The following is a 24851-nucleotide window of genomic DNA, read 5'->3' as shown; positions in this document are numbered from 1 at the left end:
AATTCTGCCGAGGCCGACTTTGCCTTTCATCCTTTTGGGAGTCAATAAATTGAGTACTAGTCAAGTACTAGGGTCGATGTAATCGACTTAAACCCTCCCCCAAATTTCAGGCCTTGTGCCTATAGCAGAAAGGACTATTATATTACTATTGTTATCATTATTATTAAGGAAGCGAGCTGGCAGAATCGTTAGCTTGCTGGGTAAAATGCTTAGTGGCATTTCATCTGTCCTTACATTCTAAGTTCAAATTCCACCAAAACTGACCTTGCTTTCATCATTTCAGAGTTTATGAAATAAGTACCAGTTATGCACTGGAGTTGATGTAATTGGTTATCTCCCACCCCTAAAATTTCAGGCCTTGTGCCTATAGTAGAAAGGATAATCATCATCACCATTATTATTATATTATTATTGAGGCAGAATCATTAGCATGTCAGATAAATTGGTTTGTGGCATTTCTTCTGACTTTACATTCCTAGTTTGAATTCCACCAAGGTTGACTTTGCTTTCATCCTCTCCAATTCAATGAAATAAGTACCGCTGAGCAGTGGGGTCAATGTAATCAACTAGCCTCCTCCCCCAAATTTAAGAGCTTGTGCTTACAGTAGAAAGGATTATTGTGAAGGGTATTGGATTAACAAAATCAGCAAGGTCTCACATACAACACTTCGTGATATTTCTTCAAGTTCTTAGCATTTAAAGATCAAATTCCACTAAGGTCAACTTTGCTTTCATTCTTTCAGGGTCGATAAAATAAGTACCAGTGAAACACTGGGGTCAATGTAATCGACAGAAATTATTACTATTATTATTATTATTATTATTATTATTATTATTATTATTAAGGCAGCAAGCTGGCAGAATCATTAGCATGCAAGGTATAACGCTTAGCAGCATTTTGTCTGCCACTATATTCTGAATTCAAATTCTGCCATGGTCAACTTTGCCTTTTATCCTTTAGGGGCTGATAAATTAAGTACCAGCAAAACACTGGAGTCAATGTAATTGACTAGTCACCTTGTACTAGGCCTTGTACCTTTAGTAGAAAGGATTATTATTATTATTATTATTACTATTAAGAACACTGACCATAAAAACACACTTGACCACAGCTCAATAAAATTGCCAAATTTTTAACACTTTTCACCTGAAATGGAGTGAGTTTTTGTCAAAATTTGTTGTCATGTGTACAGAGGAGCAAACCAACTTCATTTCGGTGATTGTTCCCATTTTACTGGATTACATTTTCTTAGGAAAAGAGAAAAAAGACGTGGATCTTTCTCTGAAGAAGTAATAGTGTCCAATAGAGACAAATAAAAAACACAAGAAATGAAAGAGAGAAAACAACCAACAAAGTCTTCCTAATCGCACAATCCATGCCAGCATAGGAAACAGATATATGATGATAATGATGATGAAACATCCACTGGAGCCGCTTTTATTTATTTCTAGTCTTCAAGAATTCTCTGCTTTCAGGATCAACATCTCACTTTTATGCAGCAATGTTCTTTGCACATAAGCATCATTCTGAGGGAGAAGTGTTTTGTTGTCAGCAGAGATAATAACTCTCTGAACTTTTTCTAGTCTATCCTTACACAGGTAACTATATATTCGGAACACTCAATTTCACTGCGAATTGAGTTACCTAAGTAGCAAAGCTATCCACTACTGCATGGGATCCTTCTAAGATAATTTATTTATGTGGTCTTAGTGCTTATTACTGCTGATCACCTGCCACACACAATGTCTACTTTTTCCATTAGGCTACCTGTGATCCCACTATATCTCTTATGCATGTATTGTTTACAATGGGCACACTGTATGGAATTTCTACCTACTCTTTTTCTGCAAATTGAGCACAGCCATTTTTTTTTTAATGAAAGCAGGGTCTTGTTTCTCTTTTTACTGCCTAAAATTTTAGTCTCTGCTGAGTTTATTCCAAGGTCTTTCAATTCTAGGTTCTGTTTCCATGACAAGAATTTCTTCTCCAGATCTACAAATTCTGCTTTAAGAACTCCATATACAAGGCTATGCTAAGGAGACAGTTGCCCAAGGTGCCACCCAGTGGAACTGATCCCAAGACCATGTAACTGTGATACTAACTTCTTTTAAACCCACCCTAGACCATCCTTGTTCTATGATACAAACTTCTTGTTTTAATATGGACTGAATTACAAATTTCCATCAAAATTTCATGTTCCAAACACCAGCTCAACAATGACAAAGTTATTTTACTAAATTCTTCTTTAATTTCAAAATTAATTGAAACAAAAACACTGTATTTCAGCAACAATATGGTAACATAAAAGGTTAATCATGCATCCAAGCCTGCACTTAAGAAACTATTTTTAAAAGCTGTGTTCCAATAAATAAAATCAAAATTCTTGGTTATTTTGAAAATTTACTGAAACACAAGGGAAGTCTATTGTAACTGGAAATAGAGTCAATAAATGCTTAATGTATCAGAAGGAATGAGGTGAGGAATACATAAATAAAATACAATAACAAAAAAGAAGGAAAAATAGTAAAAATTAAGGAGAACAATTTTTATGAAATTAGCTGAAGACTTTGACCTACAGTCATTGTGCAGGTACTCAAAAGACATAATGTTAATATGCTTACTGTGAAATAAGCCCCGATTCTACAGCTATGATGTTAGTAGAAGGGAAGGAAAATATGCAGCATTAAAGCTTCATGGTCTCATAAATTAGTTCAAGACTTTCAGATCTGCCGAATCATTTGATCTACGATAGACAAGAAGGATTGACATAAAACTGTATATAAAGATCCCCACCTCTACCATCATACTTTATCACTCTACCTCACATTCATCATAATGCCTGTATAATGAGGGATGATATTAAATTATTCCATATCCAGTAACACAACTATCCACCATCATCCTACCATTCCTCTCTTTCTCTCTTGTGTGACACTTTTATTGACATCTAAAACTTTCACCTATCACTGCTATCCATCACTCACTCCCACTTACCATCACCCATCCATATTGTTACCCCATGCTGTTGCTGTGTCTTACTCAATTTTCTAACCAACAACCAGTATGTAGCTAACACTGTCTCTCTTCCATTACTACCTCTCTTACCATTCTCATGTGCTTATCTTGTTCACTCCCACACACCCATACTCTGTCTCCTTTCACTCTCTTGCACTCAGGAAAGTGGTTGGCATTAGGAAGGGCATCCAACCATAGAGATTATGCCAAAATTAGGATGTAAGAGTGAGGCAGGATGCACCAACTTGTTTGGAAGAACAGCAACTCCAAATAAAAACTGAGTCAGATCATAATGACCCGATCAATCCATGCCAACATGGGAAGTGCATGATGATGCACTTGAGAAAATTAGATAATACAAGAGAAATATATAAGATTTGAAAATGAAGAAATGTGTTCTTATACAGAAATATCTACTACCTTGATAAATAGGAGGATGAGGCATGTTTGAAAAAGTCAGCTATATTCCAGATAACAGTGTTAGACATGAAGATGGTAAAAAGAAAAAAAGAAAGAACAGACAAAAAGGATGAGTAAGAGTAGTAGTTTGAGAGAGAGGAGTACTTGTATGAGAAGTATAAGAAAAAGAGATGAAGATGAGGAAAATGATAAAAACAAAAAGCAAAAGAGAGGGGAAAGGAAGAGTAGAGGGGGAAGAAAAGAGAAAGGAGAGCAAGGACAATTGGAACTATATAAAATGTAGTAGCAGCAGGAGGGTAGGAGAAGAAGGGGAAAAGGGTGAGGGGAGGGAGGGAGGAAGGATTGGCAAAGAAAACAGGTCACAGATATGAAAAAATAAAGACAATGAGTTCAAAAAGTGAATTAAATGCTTTTAAGTCTGGCAATATAATGAGAAATGGGGAATTAAAATAGCTATGATTAGTGGCATTTGTTAACATTAAAACAACTAACAATACATGGTGCCACCAATATTGATTATGTCTGGAATTAAAACTGGGAATTCCTTGCTGTGTTGACATTTCCACAGCACTATTTCCTACAGGTAACAACAGGATCTAATACAAGATGGAGTCGATCTCTAAATATAAAACTTTTTAACCTAAATATAAATGTTTATAGGGCTTCCAGAATGAACTTAATATGCACTATAGAAGAGCTAACTGGAAATGTCTGAAAAACTACTTCACACACTTCCATTGCCAGAAATACCTGCTTAGTAATAACCTAATTCAATGATGTTATTCAGTATTAGTAACCATGAAATTAGTATGTGAGATGCAACCAGGTTTTTATTTATCTTAAATTTAATACATCAACCAAGACATAACAATTCATGGCACTAAGCTACTTGAGGAAGAAAAATGATAAAATGTACACATTACATTATATTAATCAATGGAGCCAACCACAATATTAAGTAGATGCATAAACAAGCCACCCATCAATTTATCTATTTCTGTAATGAGATCGGATGAAATAAGGAATTACATAAAGGATCAACATTAGTTGGAAATTTGTCAACTCTACTTCTGATAGGCCTGTGCACCCTTTCATCTTTAAGGCTCTTTTACTCTTCACTTTTCTGCCCCCTTTTTTTGGTAGGGACCATTTTAATCTGTGTTGTGCATACAGTTATGGTTTTCATCGCTGTCTCTCTTTAGTTGACTTATTACCTACTGCCTTCTGTCCTGTTTTTCACCTTTTTCTAATGAGTTGTAATGCACCTGAACACTGTATGTAACAATTATAGAAATAGCAGGCTTAAAATGACAATAGAAATAGCAGCCAAATCTCTCTCTCTCCCTCAAATCACTTCCTATAGAGGCATACTAAGATACTAAAAGACATTCTTGATAATATAGTCTCAAATACATGATAGGAAACATACAGAAGAGTCTGTGATCATAGTTCTGCTGGACCATGATAAACAGAAGTTAAACAACAACAAAATCAACCAAATACATGGATAAAAGAAGCTGAAACAAAAATAGCTGAAGATTGAGATGTACATTGAATCTTTCACTAATTATTAGTTTCAATTTATTGCTCTCTCTCTCTCTCTCTCTCTCTCTCTTCTTCCTCCTTCTCTTTATTACTTTTATAATCTAATACCCACCTTCTCTCCTATTCATTGTACTACACTGCCTGTAGCATTGGATCTATGCATATTCAATAACCCTAACTAACATTGCTCTTTATTGCTAGCAACCACTCCCTTCTATGTCACTCTTTATTGACATCTCTCACTATCCTTTGACATTAACCAGCTCAAATGTTATCCATCACTTTCTCTCTGGTACTATCATCTATATTCATTGTTACCATTCAATCCTATCTCTCTCTCTCTCTCTCTCACACACATATTTCATCTTCTTTCATTCTATGTTGACATACAACACTCTTCTTTGTTTCCATGACACTATCTTCCATCAACCTGACTCCCTCTGATACTCCCTCTTCCCTCATCACACTGCTCATGTTTTTTCCAGTTCAATTTTCTTACCACCAATCAGTGCTTAGCACTGTCTCTTTCTTGACACTCCAATCACGATTTCTCCCAACATATTCTTACTCTCTTTTCCTTCACACTCTCCTCATGTTTCTTACTATCATTATTCTCTCTTCTATAGACTCTTTCAGTTACACTTACCTTGAACAAATAGAGAGAAGTTTTTAATTTTGCCAAGAATGAATAAGACAAACTCTCAAGAGTAGGAATATGAAAAACGTACCCAGCATACCACATGTAAAGTGATTTGTGTATAGATAGGTATCTGACTGTTGAAATCAAGCCAGCATGAACTTCGCTTAAAATGAATACTAGCCACATACTAATGAGGTCCTCTATTGTGTCATGGGTGGGGTCCAACAGGGTGTCAATGTCTGCCCACAACTATATAGAGGCCTAAAACTATTATCAAGAGCAGAGTACCATCTGCCAAACCATACCCTCTTGCAAGTAACAGTTACACTGCTTTTAAATATTAAGTGCAGTAGTCTACCAAACCATTTATGGGAGCAGAGCAATTACACCAAATAAGAGCTGACTTAGAGTGTGATAAACCATCTCACCTAGTGGTTCCCAAAGTGGGCGGTACTGACCCCTTGGGGGTAGTGGAAAAATTTGGGTGTGGGGGGGGCCTTTAAAGAAAAGTGGGGTGATAATGGGGTGGATGTAAAAAAAAAACTTAAAATAATGGGTTAATTAGGTTAGCTTTTATTTGTGAAATACAGTTGTTTTGAATTTGCTGCAGTGGTCTATGTTTGTGGTGGTGAGTGGGGAGTGGGTGCTAGGAATGTGGCTTGGGTGCCAAGGGTACAGCAGCTTGAAAAAGTTTGGGAACCACTGATCTAAACCATGCAAGTAAGAAAAACAAACAGAAAAGGATAAGGATGACAATTTTGACAGATATTGTGAGTAATCTTAAAAATCCATATCTTGGAGCTTTTCATTAAATAAATAAACATTAAATGTTGTTGCCATTAGTTAATTCTAGTCGTTAATGATGGATGTATAAACTGAAATTAAGTTTGCAGCTTGATACTAATATCTTTTACATCCCTTTTTTCTTTTCTTTTTTCAAAATAAATTGTGTTGAATATAAAAGTAATTTATATAAAAAAAAAAAATCTATTTATATTTTCTAAAAAAAAAAAAAAACCTGAAAATATATTGAAGCAAGGAAACATTCTCACCTCAAAAAGATCTGTTGGGTTGCCAACTTTGGAGAAAAGGTAAGGCCACAATGCAACCTCTGTCTTCCTGGCACAGTGGACCACAGTCTGCAGGAACTCGGGAAACTCCTGGATGAAGGCAACAACGCGTGGAAGAAGGGGATCTGAAAGGGAATAAGATTAGAAATGAAGCATAGTATTGAAGATGCTTCTTTTAGGAATTTTTTTTAAAGAATATTTAAATTTGTTGTATTTGTGTGATGTGACAATAAGATTAATTGATTCTTTAAAATACTCCAAGAGTTGCTGACATTATAGCTGAGCAAAAGCCATGAATGTCACAACTGTCATTTCCCATCCTCTCTGAGGTTCCATATAATAAACAACTATTCTGCTGTAACAAACATTACTAATGCTTTAAAAAAAAAAAATTTTAAAAAAGCAATTGCAATAAAAATACAGGGTTTCATACCAACATCGGATACAATCGTTAGTGTCACTCTAAATATACATCAAAAGAATAAACCTTCAAAGATCAAAGTTATCGGAAAACGTTGAAGTAGTTTAAAATGATAGAATATCGGACAACAGTTGAGAGCTATACAATGAAAGTCTTTGATATAGATATGGAAAACAAATTTCCATGTTATGCCATTTTCAGGATATAGAAAATGATGAGAAGCAGGTTTCTGTCAAGGATATTAGCAACTTGTGCAAAACAGATTTAAAACTGGGATTCATAACTGAATTACAAGCTTAGTTAGTCAGTAGCACACATAAAGCCAGGTAAATACATAAATTATAACAATTCTGCAAGTTTCATAACTGCAAAAATACCAAAATTCCAGGTTTTCCTCTTTTTTTTATTCTTTATGCCATACATAAATTTTGCAGCAGAGGAAAGAAATAGTATTAAACTTACTTTTTAATATTATTTTTATTATTATTGTACCTATTGTGTTGCACATTAGACTGTCCTTAGATAGCTTCAGTAACATGTTTCTTTTTCTTTGGGGGGGGGGGGTCTTTTTGTTTTTCTTCATGACAAGAAGTTGCTAAGCTTTCATTGAATCTTTCTCCATTCCTGGAGAAGGAGAACACTGTGAGTTGTCTACCATGATCCTTCTCCAGTTCTTTGTGAGTGGAATGTGTCTGATTCATAGAGAAAAAGGGTGAAAGAGAAAAGAACCGACTCCAATACTATCTCACTGATACTTTATTTAGTGGTCTCAGACATCTGAAAGGTAAAACTGATCTGAGAGGGAATTAAACTTAGAGTACCAATACTGCAAGGTATTCTATCCAACACTATAATGAGTCTGCCAATTTACTGCCTACTATATTTTTGGTACTTAATTTATCAAAGCTGAAGGGAATAAAAGACGAAATCAACTTTAGTACCATGAAGTATGAAACAAGATATTGTAAATCCTTTATTCTGACAACTCTACATACTACACCAACCAAAATACAGTAGTATCAGTTCCAACAGACACGGTAAAGCTAACTATTGTTAATGAGGTAAACTAAATAAAAAGAATGGTGAATACCAAGAATGAAGAGAAGCAGAAAACCTACAAGAGAATAAGAAATTGATTTTGAAAAAAGAGTAAGTGATAAGATGGTTTAAAGAAAAAAGAAAGCTTTTAGGTGTATCAGATAAAAAGTAGAGGCAGGCATAAAGTGAATTACTTCCTGTAAATGTTCTTACAGAACTATATAAATATAGTAGTGCCCTTAGGCTGCATCTAAAAAGAAATAATGAAATTGCATGAATGTGTATAGAAGTTAGCAATGCAATCAACTTGATTAAAGATGTACTGATCTCAAAAACAAACAGAACCAACAGACAATATAATAACATATATTGAAATGCCTAACGGGGTATGAAATAAATCTATCATTTATAGGATAATGACTAAATATTTATGTAAATTAGGAAGCTATATATTTTTTTTCTTTTTTAAATTTTAATTCATGTCTGACTTAGCCTTCCTGTAATTTTTAATCATTCAACAAATTAATCATGAATCTTGATAACGAGGAAATCTAATAAGGGGGAATATTTAAAAGTTAGATGTTCGTTGTGACAGAGAGAGATGTAGTCAGTAGACAGTTCCCAGAATTAGTTTGGTAACTAATAAACAAGGGAAAGCAAAGGCAACTCTCTAGAAGGATTCAAAATTATAAAAACAAGACATGACAGTCACTAACATAGGTGCAAGCATGGTTGTGTCAGGTTCAATCCTAGTGTATAGCACCATGGGCATCTGCCTTCCATAGCCTCAGGTTAACCGATACTTTGTGAGTGGAATTTGTTAGGCGGACACCAACACTGTTATAATGTATGTTCTAGGTGGGTGACTGGATACATTAAATAGAATAGATAGAAAATTAGATTAAAAGGATTATTTTTTTTATTGCTTAGAAAGGGGAAAGAGCATACCAATGATTCTTTACAGAGCCTCTGAGACTAGATGGAAGGAAGGAGGAGAGTATCCTCAAACTGGAGACCTATCTTAAATTCTTGCTAGAGAATGAACCCCACTAAATGGAGTCAAGGACCAAGTGGAGGTGTTAAAAAATTGAGTAATAGTTTAAGGCATACATGTACTAATTGAAGCCAACAGATGAAACTACTACAGATGACAGCCAAGCTATGCCATATCCTCTACAGTGATATTAATTGCCATTGACTTCTGCCTAACAACTGTTGGGAATGCATTATTTTTGTTTTAATTTTCTCACTTCCAAACTTTCTTGCTTCTCAAGCATATAAAAAACTTCAGTGAGATTTTGGTTAAGTATATTACGTCTTCCTACTTATTTTGTTTCATGTTCAAGTAGATTATCATTCTGATTTGACATCTAGGAGTGAAACAACAATGTGAGGAGACAAAAAGAAACAAAATATTATTCAGGTGACTGCACAGACCAGGAACAATGACGGACAACTCGAACCTACAAAATTATATTAGTTCTTTGTAATTATATCAAAAGATAAATTGCATAGAGTGGGTTTATAATATAGCAGCTGAGTGTATATATAAACACACACACACACACACACACACACACACACACACACACACAGACATACGATAGGGAAGAAGCTTCCTTGATAAAGCATGGGTTGAAGTGATTCAAAATTTTATTGCATTTTAGAAGGGCCATTATACAAACACAAAAACAAAAAAGAACCAATTAAGTATTTCCATTTGTGTAAATTGTTTCTGACTTGCGCAGGAAGTTGCACATTTTTGGAAATGAAGACACAAATCAACCCTGATACTTTACAATTACTAAATGCACCAACTCCTGGGGGATTCAACAAAAAAGTGAGCCTTGAGATGACTGCTCAGTCTGCTAGAAATAGCAGCTGAATCTGTCAAATTACACCATATTAAAAGAAAAAAAAAACGAATTTATTGACTGATTTATCCTAGATAAATATTTAGAAAAAGGTATAAGCATTATGGACTGAATTAAGTCATAATTTTATTGGATCAAGGCTTGCCTGAAGGCTAAACAACCACCTCAGAGGAATGAATACCAAATTTCAATTATGGTAAGATTTGAACTCAGAAACATAAGTAAACATCACAAAGTTACCAAGTATTCTACTGATCCTGCCAACAACCATCACTGCCATCCTACTCTTCATTATTATAATGAGATGCAGAGCAAAACAAAACAAAAACATAAAGAATATTAAACCTTTTAACATTAAAAAAATTTAAGTTTAAAGTTCCAAATCTCTTAATTATCATACAAGACAATGGAATAGTGCATATAAGTATTGATTAAGGATTAGATGTGAAGACACATGGCTTAGTGGTTGGGGTGCCAGGTTTACAATCATAAGGTCATATGTTCAATTTCTGGATCAGGTTGATATGTTGTATCCTTGATCAAGGTACATCGTTTCACACTGCTTCAGTGTACTTAGATTAAAATGAGTAATAGCCACCTGCTAATGAGGCCCTCCTTCCTAACTGTCACATCTACAATGTTCCATTGTGTGAAGGGTGGAGTCCAACAGAGTGTCTATGTCTGCCCACAACTACATAGAGACCTAAAACTATAAGTAAGGGCATAGTACCATCTGCCAAATCGTATTCTTTAACAAGTGACAGTTATGCTGCTTTTCAGTATTAAGCACAGTAGTTTAATTAATAAGCATGTGTTTAATCTCTGAGAAAGTCAAATAATATATACTTGAGTTCATGCTGAAAGAATAAGCAACATCACAAGTACAAAATCTACACTTATGGATTTAATAATATTTGTTTCAATGTCCACTTCTCTGTGGTCAAACAGGATTAATTTCTATGGCTGGACACCTTTCTTGTTGCTAACCTTTACATGTTTCCAAGCAAGGTAGTGTTTCCCTGTTTCCAGGATTCTAACTACCAAATCCCTTCACAAGGCTTTGGTTTTTCCTGCCCAAGGTGCCACACAGTGGAACCGAACCTGAAACCATGCAGTTAGGAAGCAAACATCCTCACCACATTGTCAAGTCTGTACCTAATAAATATAAGGTTCAAAATTTTGAGCACAAGACCAAATACAATAGAAATTCAAACAAAATTAATGGGAAGCAATATACAGTTTCACACAAGTTAAAATACAATCTTGGCATTAATTTGATTAAAATCTGAATTTTATATAAATGGTTTGGAAAAATTTTCAGATATTGACAGACTCAGTGAATATTATATATCATTATTATTAAATAAATGGCACTGGAGGGGAAGGTCTCCCATTCCAATCTCCTTTTTCTCCTTTATCAATAAGCATGATCAAATATTTTGACTGTTGTGAATAATAATTTAGTTATATGGTGACTGAATAAAACAGTCTCAGAATCTAGCAAAACAATACAATCTTAAATGGTTTTTTTTATTGCTTTGTAGCCACATATCAAATTTCATCAAGCATATATTGGAGCCTCTATATGTAGTTTCTAAACCTGTTTGAAAAAGCAGCCAAATCTGTCTCAAATCCCACCTTAACTTTGCTAAAGAAGATAATGAATGCAGTATTAGATTCACTGGGTGTGTTTTTGACAGTGTGGTAACAGTTAGAACACTTTTGATTATAAGTCAAATGGGTCATGAATGACCTGGATTTAAATAACAACTTAGAACAAAAGTATTTTTTACTAGTAAGAGATGTCAGTCATATTAATCACAGATTTCACTCCAATATGATATTATAGAATATGCCAAAACTAAGATATTGCAGCAAGATGGCATGCACAAGCCTCTTGGCTCATCCAACCTATGTCAATATTGAAACTGGATATAAAATAATGAATATGTGTATAGATATATATATATATATATATGTGTGTGTATGTATGTATGTATACACACACACACACACACACACACACACAACCAGATGCTCTTCTTGCTACCAACCCTCACCTGTTTCCAAGCAAGGTAATATCTCCCCATTCGCTAGACATGGCAGACCATTAGAAATGAATGACACTGCTTGTATAACAGTGACAATCATTTTACAATAATCATGTGATGTCAAGAACTCCCATAACCTGTACCCACTCACTTTGAATCCTGAAAGTCTACCCTAACACCTCATCACCAATATTTTTATCTCTTTCCAGCACCACTCTGGCCACTCCTGCCCTCCCTTCACTAGTATTGAGTACTCATACAGATCCTCTGCAGCAAGAAATCTGCTTTGTTTTCTCTAACCACTCACCCCCAAGCATTATGCCATCTTCTTCCCTACTGTAACTTCATTCAGTTAAAGCAGATCTTAAGTCTTGCAGGCTGCATGGTAACCTCACTAGTGCTGGTGCCATGGAAACAAGCACTCACCATTACACACTGTAAAGCGTTAGGAAGGGCACTAAGCTATAAAAATTACACCAGAGAAAACATTGGAACACAATGCAGCCTTTGGAGTTGTCAGATACACTCTGTAACCCATGGCAGCAATGTATGTATATAAATACACACACACACATTTTTGTGACAATCGTTTATATATAAATGTCTCATTACCATTATATATATATATATATATTTATTTTATAGGACTGTCATAGGAAGTTTGTGTGTTAAAATTATAATGATTATATAATGTCCAATAGTGTTGTACATAATGTTGTACAAAATAGTGCACAGCGTTATATGTAGTACTGTACACAGTACTGTACAGTGTTGAATAGTGCTGTGCCAAGTGCTGCACAATGTTTTACACAGTGCTTTACACGGTGTTGTACATTATATTGTACACAAAATTGTACATGAATCAGTGAAAGAGCTCCAGTGTAGTTGATGAGCCCACTAGAAATTGCAGCCCAACTTTAAAAAAAAGCAAAAAAAAAAAGGCAAGCAAAATCATGGCTGCAATGCCTTTGAACACAGATCTGCTCCAACAGAGTTAAACTAGGGCTAAACAACGAGCATATAATATGGGTAAGAGGAAATATGATGACAAACTAAATTAAAATGCAATAAAGCAATTCTGATTAAAATACAGAGTACTATTACCGATTAAGTTTGGTTTAGTTGCAACAGAGAAGAAGTTTGTAAATAATCTAATGATTGTGTCTAACAAATATTGATACTGCATTACTAAATAAAATTCTGAATATTACAAGATAGCAGTGATATTTATGGTTATACATATCTATAGTGATAAATATCAAGAGGATATCATCAAAGGGAATATAGAAAATATGGTAGATGACTGGGCTGAATAGTGAGAGACAAAGAGGAGATATTAGTTCCACAGTACTGCCTACCAAAGACACAAAGAACTAATAAAACATCAATTTATTATGGTATCTAAATGATACAGCACACAACTGATCTCCAGTGCCATATCCAATGTGTATCAAATTGATATATCACAGCTAAATAGGAAAGTTCCATGAAAAAAAAAGTAACTTCTACTGCAATTATAATAAGTTGTTTTGCCAATGTATGTAAGATAAACAATGAAAACAAAGTAAAAAGCAATATGAACCTACAATTTTAGCAAGTCACTGTAGTAAAACACCTCATAATAAACTGATTGAAAGACTAAATGAGATAGTAGAATTTGCGTGCAAAGGTGAAGTAAAATATTGATATTTGTCTTCCTTCAAAGAATGTTGTATATTGGAAGAGTAAAAGAAAACAAAAGTATTTCTCCATAAACTCTCACAAAGTAACAATATAACATAATAAAAAAAAAAAGAAACACTTCATTGTTGGAAATATTTTAATGAAACATAATTGGAATGTGTATCTATCCTGTACCATTCTGTCTTGTATCTACCCATTTATGAACAGAAATATACTAGATCTTCAACAAATAAATATACATACACACACGTGCGCGCGCACGTGGGTGTGTGTATATGTATGTATGTATGTATGTATGTATATATATATATATATATATATATATATATATATATATATATATATATATATATATATATATAATAAAAATGAAAACTGAACAATTTCCTTCCATATTCTGATTTACTATAACCTCTGTGTTATCAACAATGGAAAAATATTTGTAAAGGAGTTCTTATAAAATATATTCTTTAGATACAATTCTCAAAGGCAATACAGGACAGCCAAGCACTTGCACTTTTCTCTTAAACCCTGATACACACACACACAATTTCATTCTGTCAGCTCATATACAAGCTCAATGGTAAACACTACTACATCATCATAACTTATTTTTATTTTTATTATTATTATTATTATATGGAAGTCACATATAGCCACTAACTTACTTATATATATAAATATGAATCAATCATATTTTCAAAATATTTTATTCTAAGAATACAAGATCTTGTTAAAAGTATGACTGCTGATAAATAAAAATTGAAAGTTCATAAAAACATTGTCCGGATTAATTTTCTTAATTTCTTCAAGATCTCACAGGAACATCATTTTCAATGTATTGTTTTAAAAATATGTAATGTCCAAATGAAAGGCAATTTCTGTAGCTTAACTAATTAGTCAAATATATATCTTAAAATACTTCTTGACTACATCAAAAAACTTCTTAACTACAAGATAACGCATGATTATTTCAAAACAATGTGAATAAATAGCTATTTCTTTTGACAGAGTAATTCAAATGCTAAAGATGTATTTTGGTTTGTTGTGGTAGGGTGAGTGAGAAGTTTTCTACAATTTTGTGATTCTGCATGTCTAAGCATCAAGTTATACTTCAGTTTCTGTGGATTCATCTTCGTATTTCCCAACTGTAAAACTATCAGTAAATTTTACTCTGTCATTCAGCTATAGTATAACAACACCATTTATTTCTAAGTCGAATGGGAATTGCTTCATCAAATCAAAACCTATCGATTGATACTTAACAGACTCTAGGCAATTGAAATGCAAAGCTGATCAAAGCAGGGTAACGAAGATGTGATGGTCATGCAATTCCTCTGACCATTGTAAAAGAGTAACACACTACTACCACCTCATACTATCATCATCATCATTTAATGTCTACCTTCCATGCTGGCATGGGTGGGACAGTTTGACAGAAGCTGGCTAGGCAGTGAAATTTTTTTTGCCATGAGAGTTCCAGCCTCTAGTTATGAACTCATTTGCATATAGCCAATCAGAGCTCAACTATCAAACTAATTTATGAGCGCATAACAAGTGATAGGCAATAAGATAAGGTCACTTGGGTAAGGAATGGCCATGCTTTTTTTCTTTCTTAATAATGCTCGTTGTTCTTGTTCTTGTTTCAACCATGGCTGCCTCTATGTAGTTATTTGTGTTGTTGTTTACTTTGTACTCGTCTCCTTCTAAAATCAGACATAACTTGGCGATCGGTCGACTTACAACACCGTTCTTCATCTTGAGTTTACTTAGCAGAGTGTTGTTGTTAAATTGACATGGTCAAGGTGAGCTCTGATTGGCTGTATGCAAATGAGTTCATTACTGGGGTCTAGAACTCGCGTGGAAAAAAATTTTGCGGCCAGGCAGAAGCCTGCACCAGACTTTTGTGATTGTTTTGGCAGGATTTTTACAGCTTGATGCCCTTCCTAACACCAACCACCCAGCTGAGTGGACTTAGTGCTTTCTATATGACACAGGCACAGGCAAGGTCAGTTTTGGCAAGGTTTTTACAGTTGGATGCCCTTCCAAACACCAACCACTTTACAGTGTGGACTGAATGCTTTTTAAGTGGCACCAGCACTGACAGGGTCACCAAGTAACGTGCAAGACAAAAATCTTTTGAGAGGGGAGAGAGAATTGGAGGAGGTAATCTTGTGTCAGATGAGATGAAAGGTTATAGTGAGACAGAAAGACAGAAACAGGTATCTTGCTGTAGAAGTATATGGTTACCCAGCCAGAGAGAGAGAGATGAAGAATGAAGACAGAAACAGGTGTGCTGCTGCAAAGGAGATATATGGTTACCCAACCTGAGGGAAGTGCGGGAGAAGGAGAGAGACAGAGTGGGAAACAGCAGGATAGAGATGGTGGCAAAGTGCCGGGCATACTCACAAGGGACAGGGATCAGAATATAAATGGGATGGTTGAGTAAAGGCAGAGAGGGATACAGATAGTGACAAGTGCATCATACAAACTACCAAAATTATTCATACGCATCACAGAACAACCAAAATCACAAGAAGGAGAATCATCATTAACAACTACCAAACAATGAGGTGGGGGGAGGCTCTATTGTCACTCGACCTGGTAGAAAGAGTAACCAAATCACTCTCAAATCATGCCTACTGTTTTTAAAAGGAGCAGATTGGATGACCTTGTCTTAGACATACTATGCTGGAGTCAAAAAGGGATGGTCACAGTGCGGATACTGTTGCTAATAAGGATGCTGGAACAAGACTGAACTGATTTTAAACAACATCACCAACTGCCTTAACTATAAGAAAGGGAATTAATTTGACAGTTAAAGAAACCATCTAAAATACAGAGCCAGCTATTTTGTGGAGTGGTCTGTTGAATTGGGGAAGAGTGAAGATGGGGGGGGGGAGATAAGCTGGATCACAGGAAGGGGGGATGAGCAGAGAAACAGTGAGAGGGAGAGAAAGAAGCAGAGAGGTACAAAGTGATGAGAAGTAGAAGGAAGAGATTTGGAAAGGTGAGGTAAAGAAAGAAACAAACAAAGTGGAAGGGAGAAAAAGTGGATCTATGAAAGAAGGATGGTGGAGGTGGCAGCAGTAGTGGTGATTGTGATGATGATGGTGTGGTGGTAATAGTAGCAATGGTGTTATGGTGTTGGGAGGGAGGTGGTAGTGATGGCAGTTGCAGTAGTGGTGGTAAGAGTGATGGTGAGGTGGTGGAGGTGGTAGGGACGGTGGTGGAGGTGGTAGGGACGGTGGTGGAGGTGGTAGGGACAGTGGTGGAGGTGGTAGGGACGGCAGTGGCATTGGTAGTGGAGGTGACAGTGGCAATGGTAATGATAGTGGAAGTGGCGGTGGTGGTGATAGTAGGTGGTGGCAGTAGTGATGGTGGTAGATTGGTAGCAGTGGTGGTGGTGGTGGTGGTGCTGGCAGAGGCACTGGTAATGGTTGTGGCATTGGTAGTGGAAGTGGTAGAAGCAGCATTGATGGTGGTGGAGGTAGTAGCAGTGTTGGAGGTGCAGGTGGTGGTGGTATCAGCCAATTAACTACGTTGTGAATACAATAAAATATTCACAGCAGGAATGGAAATATGGAAGACTGTGAGGTGAAGGTTTATAATTTCATATTCAGGTCATGTATGTGTGTATATATTGTTTATGGCATGCATAAAGTGTGTGTGTATATACATATATATATATATGTATGTATGTAGGTAGATACTGTTTATGATATGGGTATGTCGTTGTGTGTGACATGAGTTTGTAGCTGTGTCAGTTTGCCATGGTATAGATATCTTCAGACATTAGCATGTGTAAATATATATCTTTGGATTAAGTTGATATGGGTATATATGCATGCATATATTATACACACACACACACATCTTTAGCATGGATGTATGGTTAAGAAGTCTGCTTTTCAACCACATGGTTTTGGGGCTCAGACCCACTGCATGGCACCTTGGGTGAGTGTTTTCTACTATACTCCCAAGCCAACCAAAGCCTTGTGAGTGGATTTAGTAAACAGAAACTGAAAGAAGCCAGTTGTGTGTCTATGTAAGGTGGGGTGGGGGGTGAGGTTATGTCGGTTTGCATGTGTATTCATGCTTCCTCAACATGACATGGGCTGGATAGTTGTAAACGAGTGTCACCATCATAAAAGCAGTGTCATTCATCTCCATTCCTTCGTGGAAACATACCTGTTCATTGGGAAATATTACCTTGCTTGGAAACAAGTGATGCCTGGTGGTGACACAGAAAGACATCCACTTATAGAAAATCCACCTCAATGACTTCTCTCAGACTCATGCAAATATAGAAAAGTAGATGTTTATGATGATGATGATATGTTTAGCTATGTTGATATGTGCATAAATATATATGGATGTGTACTCAGATGACAGACACTTGCACCCATCCAGTTCTTATTATCTGCAGTTTAACCATAGGTCAACCTAATCCAGCAGTCTTATGGTGACACAATCTAATGATGACCATCACATCTTTATGTAGAATTGATACCATCTAATGTATCCTTTCAATATTTCTGACAGTATGGTGTGATGTACTTTGATATAGTATGGTGTAATGCACTGCAGTATAGAGTGGTGTAGTGCATTGTAATGTAGAGTGGTGTAGTGCAATGTACTGCAGGGTGATATGTTAAAGAGTAAAGTGATACAATGTGATGTTGGTGTGGTATAACGTGATCATCATCATCATCATCATCATCGTTTAACATCCGCTTTCCATGCTAGCATGGGTTGGACGATTTGACTGAGGACTGGTGAAACCAGATGGCAACACCAGGCTCCAATCTGATTTGGCAGAGTTTCTACAGCTGGATGCTCTTCCTAACGCCAACCACTCAGAGAGTGTAGTGGGTGCTTTTACGTGTCACCCGCACGAAGGCCAGTCAGGCGGTATTGGCAACGGCCACGCTCAAAATGGTGTATTTTATGTGCCATCCACACAAGAGCCAGTCCAGGGGCACTGGCAACGATCTCACTCGAAAATCCTACGAAGGCCAGTCAGGCAGTACTGGCAACAGCCATGCTCAAAATGTAGTGTATTTTAGTGTTGTACGCTACAGTATGAGTGTTGTGTTATGTAGTGTCATGTGGTGTGAAGTAGTATTGTATGCCACATAGTATAATGTGGTGTGTTGCAGTGTAGCATGGTGTAGTATACTGCAGTGTGGTTCAGTGCAATGTTGTGATATTAAAATAAGAAGAGATTATGTAATCGTTAGGAAGCTCAGGTGGAGGTTTTAGAATATCTGGTTTTGTGGGTTCAAAGCCTGCCATAACTGACTTCACATTTCAATCACCAAGAATCATTAGCACACCAGGCAAAATGCTAAGTGGCATTTCGTCCATCTTTACGTTTTGAGTTCAAATTCTGCTGAGGTCAACTTTGCCTTTCATCATTTTGGGACCGATAAAATAAGTACCAGTTATGCACCAGAACTGATGTAATCAACTTGGTCCCCCCCCCCCCCCAAATTTCAGGCCTTGTGCCTCTAGTAGAAAGGATTATTATTATTATTATAGATAATATAGCACTGCTATGACTCCTCTGGAGGGAATATGTAAATAAAGAAGAAGAGTTCCATAATTAAATTTGCTGAATTATTTTATTATTATTATTATTATTATTATTATTATTATTATTATTATTATTAGGCAGTGAGCAGGCAGAAGTGTTACCATGGCAAATAAAATGCTTAGTGATACTTCATCCATCTTTACATTCTGTGTTTGAATTCCACTGAGGTCAACCTTGACTCTCGGGGTCAATAAAATGAGTACTGGGGTTGATGTAATCAATTTGCCCCTCCCTTGAAATTGCTGGCCCTGTGCCAAAATTTAAAACCATTATTACCGTCATTTCTTTCACAACAAATATTTCATTTTTAATTCGCTATTATGCAGTGTTATACATAAGTATACATATTGTACTCAACCTAATTTGAGGTTTCACTTTAAGGTTTATAAAATTATGCTGATAAGGGTTAGTTGATAAAGTTAATTATTCCTCAACATTTTCAAAAAATTAACCTTATGGTTGGATACAAGAAAAGAAATTACTTTATTTCAGTATAAAATAGATGAAGGGAGGGGTTATGATTCTGTGAGAAGGGTACAGGAGAAAACTTAAACTTAACATAATACTGGTGCTTAGGAATTTAAGTTACAAACCACTTGGTAGTTCAAAGTTTTAGAAGATATTGTCCAACTCTGTTTCAATGATGACTGACCAAGTAGACCTGACCAGATATTTTAGGAACTGTTAAACTATTAAACCAGCCATTATCCATTCCAATATATCTAAATTTCCAAAATTTGAAGAAATACCACTGATACAGTGTTGTCAAACAACTGTAACACTTCCCCTTATCAACGAATATATATTATTATTTATTAGAACAGAAGGGATTATAAAAAGGTTAAAAAGATTAGTTAGAGGTTTTAGAGCATCTGGGTTTATTTGGATTCAAATCCTAACATAACTGACGTCACATTTCAATAATCCTGCATCGATAAAATAGATTCCTGTTTCCAACATACAGAACAGCTCACAAAAGACAAAAAAAAAGAGTAGAAAGTAAATGCATTGTTCTGGGTTGATTCAATCAAGAACAACCCCATCTATCCTCCATCAAAAAAATATTCCTAGATAATCAAAAGAAATGATTGAATTCCATGAGGGAGAGGACCTCAAAATACACAAACATGCACAATTACTACTTCAACAAATGAGCCCAAATTATTTTGATAGGTTTAACACACCAGCTCACCAGTATTTTCATCATAACATATGACAATAAATTATTGAACAAAAATGTTGGCAAAACTCTTGAGGTTAATGTAAAATGAAGCCTAACAAATGAGGAAACAGCTTTTCCAGCTCACAATAGTTAATCCAATGAATAGTGAAGCTGTTGTTTGTTATCATGCATCAATGTCGACTGACAAAGAAATTGAGTGAATGAAAAACAGTTCTGAAAGCCAAACCTTGTCAATAGGGGGTTGAATGTCAGTGAATGATGGATTACGTATACAGAAAATAACAACAACAACAGCAAATTAAGTTTTAAAACTGCTATTGAGTCAAGAGTAGCCAATATGATAGAATATAGGTAAATTGAAGCAGTGACATCATTGATCCACATCAGCGATGTGAATTACAAGAAATATATGAAATTAGTGTGTCCACAAAATAAACAGAGGACACAGGGGAAAAAAAAATAAGAAAAATAAATTAAAACCAGATTTTTTTTAAAAAACCCAAATAAAAAAATTTTATTTGCTTCATTTGGGATTTCTTATCAATTTCTGTAATCTATCATCAGTAATATCAGTGAACATGATCACACCTTGCCCTCCCCCCCCAACAAAGCTGTTGGCCCTTCCTCTCACCTTATACAATAAACTTGTTTGTTTAACTTTACTAACTGAACAATGACATAAGGGAAAAGAGTAAAAACAAATTAAACTAGCAATACAGTTGTTATGGGTGATTGTTGGGGGTCAACTGTAGGGATTGTGAAACAGCAGGGAGAGGGAGATGTAGTTTTAGTCAGTTCTATTCAAATATTATGGACAGCTGTAATACATGGTTATACCAGTTGCATGTAGTAATACATAGCTATACCAGTCAGGTAAAGTAATATATAGTTATACCAGTTGCTTACAGTTACACATGGTTATACTAGTTGTAGTAATACATAAGTATACTAGTTAGGTGCAGTAATAGATGGTCATAACAGTTAGTTGTAGTAACACTTGGTTATACCAGAATCATCATCATCGTTTAACATCCACTTTCCATGCTGACATGGGGTGGACGGTTTGACTGAGGACTGGCAAGCCAGGAGGCTGCACCAGGCTCTAATCTGATCTAGCAGGTTTCTACAGCTGGAAGCCCTTCCTAACGCCAACCACTTAAAGAATGTATTGGGTGCTTTTTACATGCCACTGGTATGGGAGCCAGTCAGGCGGCACTGGCATCGGTCACACTCGAATGTTGCTTTTTACATGCCACTGGCACAGGAGCCAGTCAGGTAGCACTGACATCGACCATGCTTGAATGGTGCTTTTTATGCACCACTGGCATGGGTACCAGTCAGGTGGCACTGGCATCAGTCACACTCAAATGGCGCTTTTTGCATGCCACTGGCACAGGAGCCAGTCAGGCGACACTGGCATCGACCCCGCTCAACTGATGCTTTTATGTGCCATTGCAGAAATATATACTTGTACTAGTTAGTTGTAGTAAAAGATAGTTATACAAATTAGTTGTAATACATGGTTATATCACTTAATTGTAAATGATGACTATACAAGTAAATTGTAAATAATGGTCATACTAATTAACTGCAGTGGACAGCTATATTAATTATTATGATTGACTTAGGATTGCAAAGTGAGGTTGTTGGCTACCATCCACCCAATACATGGACAAATCAGAAGCCCTTGATATGCTTTTGTTGTTTTTTATTGTATTTTTTCAATAGGCTGATTAGCTGGAAGTGAGACATGTGAACTAGGAGTGCCTATGTGGATGTTGCATGAAACCAACCAGCTCCAAGGAAGAGAGACCACTGTAGTAGTAGTAGTAGTAGTAGTAGTAGTAGCAGCAACAGCAGCAGTAGTATGGACAGAGATTGAGATGTGATGGTAACTTCTTACCAATAATCAGGTGACCTTTCCTTGGATGTGCCCCAAGGTGAATGAATGTGTGTGTGTGTGTGTGTGTGTGTGTGTGTGCGCACGCACGCACCAGCAAAACTGTCTCAAATTTATGAGGTCAGCCCATAAGTTCTGTCAGAATTTTGAATACAGAAAACAAGTGATTAAATGTTATATTTAATTGAAATTTAATCATCAATGTACTTTCCCTGATTATCTATGACTTCCTTCCATCTATTTACAAGCTTTTTAATCTCATCACTGTAAAACTCTTTTGGTTTTAAAGCAAAGAACTCTGAAATGTCAGTTTCGACCTTCTCCTGGCTTGTGGAAGTTATAACCCTCAAATGATTTTGTATACTACGAAACAAATGGTAGTCTGAAGGAGCAAGGTTGGGAGAATAAGGTGGATGAGGAATTTTTTCCCAACCAAGCTCTTTGATCTTCTGTGATGTGATCTTTGGAGTGTAGGGCCTCGCATTGTCCTGATGAAACATCACTCCTTTTTGATTCACTAAAGTGAATCATAGTAAGGTGTCCTTTGTTGCAACCTCAAACATTCTAGTTATGTGTTGTTCTCGTTCAAAAGGAAGAAGAGGATATGTGTCTTTCCTTAAAATAGTAAGGTGGGCTTTGAGGGAGATCTGACTGTTATTTCCACCAGATCACATGAGCAAGTAGAGGAAGGTTTATTGGTTTATGAGTTAATGCAATGGCTATGGGTGGATATTATTGTTGTTGTTGCTGGAGGGGTTTTGCATAATCAGCCCAATGAACAAAAAGGGAACAAAACTTCAGAAAAAAAAACAATAAAATAAACAACAAAAGACTCAAACCCTGCCTTTAATGTGGTGGGGAGAGGTTGACAAACAAAAAAATCTGAAGAAAATAGAATTTTTATTTAAAAATATGAAAATGAAAAAGGAATGGAAATTTTAAATCAAAATTATAGAAAATAAATATCAGAAAGTGCAGAGATGTGTGGAGAAGAGTAATTGGGGTTGACAAGGGCAACAAGATTAGGAGGAAAGGAAGGTCACTGGGTGGGGAGACTAACAGGGAAGAATGGACAAAACAATTAAAAAAAAACGAAAAACATTATTTCTGACAATGGTGGAGGTGGTGTGTAGTGATGATGGCAGGGTGATGGTGGAAGTTGTATGTTGATGAATGTCTGTTGGTGGTGGTGGTTTGAATGGGTGGTGGTGGTGGTGGGTGTATGTGCATTGGTGGTGGTGGTGTTCCTGGTCATGTGGTGGTAATGAAAAGGGAAGGCAGGAGGAGGAGAGGTGAGAAGTAAAACAATCACAACAGTCACAATAACAACCACAGAGAGAGAGAGAGAGAGAGAGGTGTAGCCATTATGCGGGGGGGGGGGGTTATGTGAGAATCTTCCTGAACAAAAATTGATCACATGTTGTGAGTGGTAGTGGCAGGTGAGAGAGAGGGAGAAATGGATAGAGAGAGAAAGAGATGAAGGGAAAAGATAGACAGCTGTGTGAAAGAGTGGGAAACAATGGTATTGAGAAAGATACAAAATGGAATACATACATACATACATACATACATATTATTGTATTTTGGAATGGTCATTTTTCTTTTTTTTTTTTTTTTTTTTTGCCAATTAAACACATGCACTAAATATTTTTTTCTTTCCACTCATTTATTACTGTTCTTATTTTATTATTTTAACTCATGTTCATTGTCCGGAAATAAAAAAAAAATAAGAACAGTAATAAACGAGTGAAGAAAAAATATACAGTACGTGTGTTTATTTAGGAAAAAAAAAAATTACCATCCCGAAATACAACAATATCTGTTTCAACTCATGATTTCACATCAGGTATCTTGCAATATCAATTGATAAACCTGTGTGTGTGTATATATATATATATATATATATGTATGTATGTATAAAGAAATTAAAATGACAAGGGAATAAGAAATGTCATGAACTTCATTAGCTTACAGCTGTTTCTGCTATAAGATGCAATGCACTCATAGTTCAATGCTTGCATTATACCCTATAGCTTCAGCAGAGCTTCAAAAGTAAAGTGCATATGTATATATATATATATATATATATATATATATATATATAAACAATTGCAGTGTGGAAGGTGTTTATAAGCCATTTCAAAACGCAGAAAAACTGTTAGATTCACTTCAACATTTAAATTTAATTTGTCAAAATATTTTCATCGCTTTGTAACCACGACCTTTCCACTGTCAAAATTTCATGCTGCATGAAATTTTGACAGTGAACAGGTCGTGGTTACAAAGCGATGAAAATATTATGACAAATTAAATTTAAATGTTGAAGTGAATCTAACAGTTTTTGTGTGTTTTTAAATGACTTATAAACATATTCCATACTGCAATTGTTTTTGTTTCAGCACACGATCTCA

At 35.8% G+C, this 24851-nt stretch overlaps 1 protein-coding gene across 2 annotated transcripts in view; it reads right to left on the bottom strand.

Annotated features, from left to right (window-relative positions):
- LOC106874539 (guanine nucleotide exchange factor subunit RIC1) overlaps positions 1–24851 on the bottom strand; it is a 247478-nt gene that overhangs the window by 103129 nt on the left and 119498 nt on the right. For both annotated transcript variants that reach the window (XM_014922306.3, XM_014922307.3), the window contains exon 23: positions 6674–6816. In XM_014922306.3, coding sequence (XP_014777792.1) covers positions 6674–6816 — 143 coding nt within the window. The remainder of the gene's footprint in view (positions 1–6673; positions 6817–24851) is intronic.

This window comes from Octopus bimaculoides, chromosome 10, assembly GCF_046866305.1.
Source record: "Octopus bimaculoides isolate indiv1 chromosome 10, ASM4686630v1, whole genome shotgun sequence".
NCBI classification, from domain to species: Eukaryota; Metazoa; Mollusca; class Cephalopoda; order Octopoda; family Octopodidae; genus Octopus; species Octopus bimaculoides.
Note: the sequence above shows the minus strand (reverse complement) of the source record. Positions and strands in the feature narration are given on the sequence as shown.